General features: G+C 43.3%; 1 protein-coding gene across 1 annotated transcript; it reads left to right on the top strand.

Moving 5' to 3' along the window:
* The first annotated feature begins 2,459 nt into the window (after positions 1-2,459).
* LOC112892673 (gibberellin 2-beta-dioxygenase 2-like) lies at positions 2,460-6,471 on the top strand. The gene is made up of 3 exons (XM_025959806.1): positions 2,460-2,854; positions 5,653-6,073; positions 6,196-6,471. The coding sequence occupies exons 1-3, from the start codon at positions 2,460-2,462 to the stop codon at positions 6,469-6,471; spliced, it is 1,092 nt and encodes a 363-aa protein (XP_025815591.1).
* Positions 6,472-9,783: the final 3,312 nt, after the last annotated feature.

Consider the following 9,783-nt stretch of genomic DNA (forward strand, 5'->3'; position numbering starts at 1 on the left):
TTTTCAAAGAATTACGTGTCTGTTCTGAAAAGCCATGAAATTATTTAAGCTGCACAAGCAGTCTAATCCGATAGTGACAGGAGCGGCCAAGCTGCCGGCACGTGGAGAAGTTGTAGCAAGCGCCCAAATCCAATGTACCAAGCAACAAACAAACAAACATACATGTGAATAGTGCTTGCAAAGAACACATATTTGGAGCCTAGTCTAATACGCAGAAAAGGACTTCTCTTGAAAAGCGACATGCGCAATTCAAAAACCCTTGTGCCCGCATTATCTAAGGTGGTGTTTGTTTTCCACCGAGTAAATTTTAGTTCTGTCATATCGGTTGTTTGAAAATTAATTAAAAGTATTAAATATAATCTAATTACAAAATCAATTGCTAAACGGAGGCTAATCCACGAAATGAATCTGTGCTACAGTAAACATATGCTAATGACAGATTAATTAGTCTTAATAGATTTATCTCGTGAATTAGCCCCGGCTTATGCAATTAGCTAGTTTTATACTTAGCTCATATTTAATCTCTTAATTGGCATCAAACATCCAATGTGACCCGGTCCAAACATTAGTCTCTCAATCCAAACGCCCCTAATGCTCCCTAATTCTTCCTTTCTGAAGTAGCATTCCGGAATTTTGTAGTTATTTGCATCTACTTTGATTCCTTATTTACCCTATAAATCTTTGTTATATTCAAACATCATTACAAGCTACTTCCCGGTGGACAAAACTATGTGTCGACAAGATGTTCTGGCTCTGGCCTAGTCGAGGCAATGTGAAGCTACTCAAAGTCAAAATCACAGCTTCGGCAAGATGTTATTTTTTGCAGTTGCCAGCGTTGGAGACAATGTATTGATCAAACTGGCGAATAAGCCCCTACTAGGGGTTGACGGTAGTTATTGTAGTATTCTCACTACTTAGAGCAAGGGTTTGCACAAGACAAATATTTAGGCATATATGCACTGTCATGGAACTTGTAACCACAGCCATACATACAAGATTGAAACTCCCTAACCTAGCACCAAAAAGAAGACTTAGACATGATTTTATGCGTTTTTGTCAGAGTGAATTCCGATTCGATACTAAAAGAATATATATTGATTCCTTCTACAGATCTAAAATATATTCTCAAAATAAGTGTAATATATATTGCTTGGGCCGGCCGGCCAAGCAGCCAGCACAGCTAGGACAAGAGGACAGGGTTTCTCTTTTTGGGCGGTGCATGTTCCTGATGCTTTGAACGGAGAACACAACTGACTTTTCCCTTTCGGGCATTGGCATCATCTGCCGGTCGATACATGGACGACGAACCTGTGCTGTCAGTGTGCTATATGTAAGCTAGCTTAGCTCCGGCTGATTAAACAAAGACGACTAAACTAATTCAGGACGGCAATGCAGCGAGCTGTACTTGAACGGAACGCTTCTTCACCCACCGGAGCATCTGATCCTCTGTGACATTCTACCTGTGATGTTGTGTGCGTACATGTGCAAGCAAGCCTTGCGTGATCAATATGTACAAAATACAATTGCCACTATAAGTCGTCAATGTGACATTCTAGCTTACTATAGCTTATATTCTAAATTATAGATCATTTTGGCAAACAAGATACATAATTTTTATTATATATGTACATAGCATATATCTAGGTGGCTATATATCTAGGTGCATTGTAGAAGTTATGGAAAAGCTTAAATAATTTATAATTTGGAACGCAGAGAGTAGCATTAACTAACTGTTTTGCTAGCTTACTGTATCTTGTATTCCCTCCATTCAAAATTGTAAATCGTTTTTGTTAAATCTAGATAAATAGGTTTTGATATGTACCTAATAAACATAGCATATATCTAGGTGAACCGTAAAAATTATGGAAAAATCAAAACAATCCATAATTTGAAACATAAGAAGTAGCATTAACTAACTGTTTTAGCAGCTATAATTTATATTTTTAGATAATTGGAAGCTCGCCTAGCTAATTTTCAAGAACGTATTGCGCATATTTTTACTACAAAGAAGAGATTGTTTTTTCTTGAGAAAACAAAGAAGAGAGTGTTTATGAACACATAAGACAAACAAATACAAAATAGGGACACAGCATATAAATAACAACGATGAATAAAAATTAATAAGAAGTTGCACTAAGACTTCAACATGACAGCCACAGAAGATCGGCACTGATTTACCCAGCCACCTGTGCATCGACACAGGCCCGGGACTAAAAATTAGTTCACGGCCTGCAGTCCGGAGAAAGGGAGGGATCATCATCCAACCTGCTTCGTTCGATCATCCGTGACAAATACAAAACTCGAGCCAAGACACCAGGTCAAAAACCAGAGCAAACTGTCAGCATTCCAAGCGGAATCTCCACGGATACACCCATATATACGCGCGGCGCCACTGCCACGGCCATTCCAGCTCGCTCCCTCTCCCTCGCGCCCGCACCGCAAGTACACGACACGGTGCCATGGTCGTGCCGTCGGCGGCGAGCCGGGAGATGGCGCCGGAGTCGCTCCCGCTCGGCATTATCCCGACGGTGGACATGTCGGCGCCGTCCGGGCGCGGCGAGCTGGCGCGCCGGCTGGTGCGCGCGTGCGCGGAGCGCGGCTTCTTCAAGGCCGTCAACCACGGCGTGCCGGCGCGCGCGGCCGCGCGGCTGGACGCCGCGGCGTCGGCGTTCTTCGCGCGCCCCGCGCAGGCGAAGCAGGCGGCCGGCCCGCCGGACCCGCTGGGGTACGGCAGCCGGAACATCGGGGCAAACGGCGACGTCGGCGAGCTCGAGTACCTGATCCTGCACGCGGATCCCGCCGCGGTGGCGCGCAAGGCCAGGGTCATCGACGCCGAGGATCCGTCGCGGTTCAGGTAGATTATTTGCAACTATATATGAATGCATGTGTCTCTCCTCGATCTCTTCCTATTCTCGTTAACCTCTATATTTGCGTGGTATTATAGCTTGTTTCATCAATTGATGCATGCTGCCTTCATTTGGTCTCTTCTAGTTGCAAATTTGCAGTAATGTCTCTTGCATATGATAATATACATTGATAAATTTTACTATGATAAAATTCATTTATGTTCAAGGTATCATACGCATAACGCATAAGATCAGATCAGTGCTATGGTAATAATGCACATCTGTTATTAGCAGAGTTTTCATGTGATTTGATCTAGCACACCTGATGTGCGACGTCCACTTGGCGGGCAACAGAAAAGTTTTGGGGTATGGGGTTTAGAAGCTTCTGGTTGTAGGCTCACTGGAACAGTATTGTGCTTCTGAATGTGACCAGTAGAATTTGACACAAGAATATGCTACCTAATTACGGAAGGATTAACTGAATCCCTATTCAAACGGCGTCAATGTAGATGGCCAATTTTTCATATGGCACATATTGGAAGTAGGTTGTTCGATCAAACCCTATTGGGAAACATGTTTATAAGTTTTTGGAAAAAAAATCTCCAACAAAATATATATCATCCTTGTAAAGGTGGTGATGTACAACCATATAAATTTCAAGCCAAAATTCAACTTAATTTGTGAGATGTGAAATTGAAAAAGAACAGAGATAGAAAAAACAGTGAGTTTACTACATTTAAAATTTCTGTCTTATTGTAGCTCTGTGTATTTTTGTGGGTTTTTCAATTTTGTATATCATTGACAAAGTAGAGTTTTGTCATGGAATTTAGCCTTGATGTTTTATAAACCGCCACCTCCTCTAAAAGTATAAGATGTACAAGAATTTTTCAAAGCTTATTATGAACATGTATTTTGATGGGGGAGTTTTCACAATTCCACCAAATGGACAGTTTTCACAAGAAAATACATAACTTTATCCCGGATACGATGGTTCTTGTAGCCTTCTACGCCAAATAAAATCCTAAGACGCTTGTTTGCATGCATTAAGACCACAAATCCACAATATGATGGTTACCTTACAAAAGACAAACAAATATTACACAGCGCTAAGCCTAGAATTAGGTTGTACTACGGGGGTTTTTTTTATAGCCAGTAATAATAAATATTATATGAAGATTAGAAATCCCCACCATCCACCAACGATGGAACATTTTTTATTGTAGAACATTTTTTCTCCACATTAGAACATGAGATAAAAAGTTATTCCACAAGTCAAAAACTACCAAATGCAAACCATCAATTGAGGAGAGGGGAGAATCTAGGTATGATAAACAATGTTTCATATGTAAACAAGTGTTCCATGAGTGTAAAAAATGTTCCATTAGACCGACTTAGACCGAGGGAGACATGATTATTATCCTCTACCTAGGTGAAAAGGGAAGAATCCCATAAATGGAAAAGGCACAAAGATCGCACATTCTCATGTTCCAGGGCGAAGATAACAATTATTCTCTCTATGAAAAAAAACAAAGAATGGTACATAGGAATCTCCACAATCGGGAAGAATTGGGAAGGACGATGCAAAGCGGAAAGGTCATTCCGAGCATGCACCAATACCATAAGTGTAACTCTAGCAGATCTTATAAACAACTCTCTATTTCAAATTTAGAGGGTTAGAAAAATACGTTCCAACAGACTCTCTACTGGGCCCTTTATTTTGGGGAGGCCTCCAAATCCCCTCCTCCACCCTCCGTTACTAGGGATCTCTAGTGAGCCCTTTATTATAAATTAGAATTGAAGATTATTGCTGGAACTGAAATAAATTAGAAGTCTCGAAAAATAAAGTCAGCCCCCATTTAGCATTTCAATGGTCTGATTTTGAGGCTGGAGTTGCTCGCTCTAATGAGCCAAACCGTACGAACCGCGTCTTGGCTGGCCATTGGCATGTCGGAAGGGCCGGCTGTGATCTGCTCATCCACAGAGAGGATAAATGAAATGAAATGAAATGGTCCAGGGGCCGTACCACCAATGGGGTCTTTCGCCGTGCAGCCTTATTTAGCCTCCGGCCCAACGGGTGCTGAAGAAAGGGTCACAGATCATGTCAATCGCTTCCCCCGCTGGAAATTCTGTCCAACGGGACTCAGTTTTGCAGATACATATAGCTTATATATGGTTGAGCAAGCATGTTCCTGATTTTAGCATCACACCTGAAAGAGCATTTGTTGACACTGAAATCAACACATGTTTCACACAACTTCCGCCCATGACAGTACCTCCCTAGGGTCCAGTTTCTGCAGCTTGTTAGCTCAGCTGCTCAGGGATTAGTGCAATTATTTGACTGTCCTAAAAATCCCTAAATTGGGGGAAGTTGTGTCCTCGGTGATATATTATGTCTTCCTTGTTTTGGTTGGTTTGCAGCCTTTTTCAGTCGCTGCGGTTTCATTCATCAATCAATCTTTTCCCAATCTGCCTTTTGCCGCAGCAGCCACACAGTTGGCAGCCCATTTTTAGGGACCCATTTTACCCCCAAAAGAGGCAAGGCTCCTTGTTCTCTTCTGCTCTTGCCCAAAAATGTCATGGTAAATGCTCTCTGTCGAAATTTGTAAGAACTCGAATTGCTCTGTACTGTACCTGAACCCTCCGATCGGTTACCTACATTATTGTTTCTTTTCTTTTAATTTCTTTTTGCATCGTCACAGACAGGCACTGCTTTGGAGTGAAACCTTTGCAATCTTTTCTTCTGAATTTAGCATGAATTCGCCAAACATTTGTGGTGATTCCAGTCTCGAAATCTCGGTCTCTGCAGCATAGCAGTGAACGAGTACGTGGACGCGGTGCGGCGGCTCGCGTGCCGGGTGCTGGACCTGCTCGGCGAGGGACTGGGCCTCAGGGACCCGACGTCCTTCAGCCGGCTAATCTCGGCCGTCGACAGCGACTCCCTCCTCCGGATCAACCACTACCCTACTTCCGCCGCCGCCCTGCGGGGCCCTGGTGACCGGAGCTGCACGGCTGAGGATGCCAAGTCCTGCAACAGCAACGGCGGCGCGAAGGGCACCATCGGGTTCGGCGAGCACACCGACCCGCAGATCCTCAGCGTGCTCCGCGCCAACGACGTCGACGGACTGCAGGTGCTCCTGCCCGACGGCCGCGGCGGCGGCGGCGACGAATGGGTCCAGGTGCCGGCTGACCCCGCCGCGTTCTTCATCAACGTCGGTGATCTCCTTCAGGTCAGTCAGTCCTAGGCGTAGCGCATTTATCCAGTTCTTGTTGCTATCCTTCTGGCAAATTTTAGCTGAACGCCTGAACCTTCTGTTCTCTTGGTGCCATTATATTGTTTGGTGACGTGCAGGCTCTGACGAACGGGCGCCTGGTGAGCATCCGGCACAGGGTGATGGCCAGCACCAGCAGGCCGCGGCTGTCCACCATCTACTTCGCCGCGCCGCCGCTGCACGCGCGGATCTCCGCGCTCCCGGAGACGGTGTCCGCCGGCACGCCTCGGCGGTACAGGCCCTTCACCTGGGCGAAGTACAAGAAGGCCATGTACGCGCACCGGCTCAGCCACAACCGCCTTGACCTCTTCCACGCCTCCGGCGACGACGATGCCGCTGATGACGAACACAGCTGAACGTACGTACTGCATGAGAGCTCGATCAGTGAGCGACGTACAGCAAGTGAGACACTACAAGGATCTGGACTCACCATCTGGTCTGGGGACCAGAGCATTGTGCAACAAAATTTTGCAACTTGTTGGCAGGTGACTGTTGCCGGTGTATTCTTTGATAGCAGTTCTCGTACAGTGAGATGTACTGCAAGTGACGTTTATTAATTTGTGATGGGGTTCAGGCTTGTATAGGTGCTACTATATGTAGGCATATTTCTAGTACTATAATAATTCATATTAATTTATATTATTTTCAGAAACTTTGGGAAGTTATTCCAAATTATCCCACTGAGATCAGTCGAGTCGCAAACTTGTAAATACAACTCCCACAAAGTATGTTTTCTACATATACCGTGTCGCATATAGTCCTAAATCATTGAAGTCCTTCACTTTATGTTTAAATATATCAATGGCAATATATCAACTAGTGTAGCACCGTTGTTATTCTAAGGATTTGGAAATTTAGAATATCACTAGGTTCTGTGCCCGTACGTTGCTATGGTAGTAAGAAAAAGTTTCATAGCAATACACAAATACAGAGTGTGACGATGCATCGACAACGCAGAACCTAAGAAGAAGCATTTCTTTTTCTGAGCAGCAACATTCTGCGAAGCCTCAAGCTCAAGCTGATTGATCATTGTATTAGAGAAATTGATTAAAAACATAGGCACGATATTCTGAATGTAAGAATCTTCCCTCCGAATCAAGCTCACACTTTGTTGCTACCGTTGTCTGTTACAAAATAGATGACAAAGAACAACGAAGAAGAACCGATCACCTCAGAGGACACGAGGATTTAACGTGAAAAACACTTCCAAAGTAGAAGGGAAAAAACTACGGGCGCCAGCCAGCAGAACTTCACTATATTGAGTGCGGTTACGAACGACTGGGATTTACAATGATCTTTCTGTATCCCGAACGGCGGCTTACAAGAGGTATATATATGGAAACCCTAATATATGTATCCGCTTCGCTACGTCCGAAGTCGGCCTTTATATGTGTATAGATGAATTTGGATCACAACTTAACATTGTCTAGATAGTTTTGCAATGAAGATATCTATATGTTTGTTGTGTGCAAATTACAGAGGGTGGGAGGATTGATCTTACGTAGGATTGTTGCGAAACAGATCTGAAGCATGTTTTTTTCTTGTTGTAGATGGAAACATATCATAATAGTGTGTTAAGTTTTTAGTGTTTAAAGTATTCTACCTGCGCAAAGTTTCTGAAATCACTCCATTCTTCCGTAGGACTTTGAACCCAGGCAAACAGGTAAAAACTTGCAACAAAATAAGCCCATATGGAGTTAATTTCTCAGTAAGAGTAGTGTACCAACTAACAAATCTGACAATGGTGAGGTTTATTTCTAGAACTACACATCACCTAGCATATACTATGTGCACATTACATCTCTGATCAATTAAACATTGCTAGACCAATAACATGGCTCGGATTGTTAAACTGAGATTTATTATCATACCCCAAAACATTGAGTGCGAGACTCATGTGTGCATGCATGCTAGTACCTGGTTCATGACAAATTGCAAAGAGAGCTAATCACCAAAAAAAACTTTAGTTCTCTCGCTGGGCCAAGGACTATGATGAACCGCCAGTGCCTCCATTAGCTGCCAGGTTTTACAATGGAAAATACTTGTGCTAAGTTCATCAGTATTCACTTCCTTCGGACCCTTATTTTCCAAAAACAATATTGATCAAACTGCGTTTACACAAGTAATCAAGCAAAGGCATGTCACAAACATATAGATGAACCACAACCTTTTTCATGTATAATATTTTGTCTAATAACTAAATCTGGAAATATTTTCACAGTGAAACTTTTTCACAGTGGTTCACATGGAGTTTGCGTTACTTCCGGAACTCATCTCGGCCAATATCTGCAGGAAAGGTCATAATTACATTTTTAAGAACCTGAAATCATAGTATATCAAACTTTACTTGTGGAAAATGTATTACTAAAAGAATTTATCAAGAAAATCATATCTATGATTAGAGAGATGTACCTTAATAATAAGAGTTTCATCAGTGTCACGTGATTCTTCATCCAATAAAATCAGGATGCCTATTTCAGAGCAAGAAACAAAAAAAAAGAACTGCATTATAGTTGATTCAGTTAACTGAGTATGCACTGATGTCCAAGATCCATGATACATAATAACATTTTGGACCAACTTCTGTGTTTGTTGAGGCATTGAGGCAACTAATAGTGCCATGTGAAATGGAGGGCGTCAATATATAATCTCAATTTCTGTACCATGAATCTACGTTGTCATCATTAGCCCATCCCAACCTAACATCCTGACTCGAAAGCACCATGGTTGGACATGGAAGGAGCTCACTCATGGAGGGAAGCATGACCTATGTCAAAAAAGAAAGCTAATAGGCAAGGGATTGTACAACACGCGCACCAGCAGCGAAGCCATGGGATCCACCGTAAGCTCCCGCATCCACCAAGCATCCTGGATCCGCACCATAGCCGCCGCCTTTGCCATCGGCCCCGCTTCGCAACTGACTCCCGTGCATATATGTCCGGGAACAGTTGATTAACTTTTCAGCACAGATAGCAATTGCTCAAACAGTGCTTAAGCATCTAACATAATTCAGCCAATGATTCATGATGAGGGCATCACTCCTTTAGATATACAGAACAATCCTCCAATGAGCATTCAAGGTCCAATTACAAGAGCTCACGCACGACAATTGAATTTAGAGGTGAGCTCTTTCCTAAGCACTTCTTTGTTTGGTTTTGTGAATAGATTGCTACCTTATGATTATGTTATGATTATGAACCAAGGGGAGAACCAGGAAATACTCAAGGAAGGGCTTGGAGGCATGGTGGACCAGCAAGAGAGCCCAAGCCGAGGTGGAGGCCCAAACCAAGTCGACTTCGAGCCATTTCGGAGTCCAGGAGCAGTCTGCACTAAAACTGGTCTCACGGATGCATACAGGCTCGGATTTGGGTGTTCTTTACATATACGGAAACTTAAGAAGACGATGGTTCCAATGGCTCTAGTCTCAGGCCCAAATTCGTCTGGAGTCATCGGGAATCATCAAAGGAAGTTGACGTCCAGAATCTGATTCGGTGCTACGACGCCGTATTTTGGCCTTTGGGCCTTGTACAATGTTGGAACCCATTAGGGTTGCGTCCAGAGGGTTTTGTATGACCCTAGACTCATAAATCAGTAGCCGCTGCCCAAGATTAGGTTTTGGGTTTAGCTTTAGATTAATCTATCTTCGAACAGTCGTCGTTCATCGATTT

Source organism: Panicum hallii, chromosome 5, assembly GCF_002211085.1.
Source record: "Panicum hallii strain FIL2 chromosome 5, PHallii_v3.1, whole genome shotgun sequence".
In the NCBI taxonomy this organism is placed as follows: domain Eukaryota; kingdom Viridiplantae; phylum Streptophyta; class Magnoliopsida; order Poales; family Poaceae; genus Panicum; species Panicum hallii.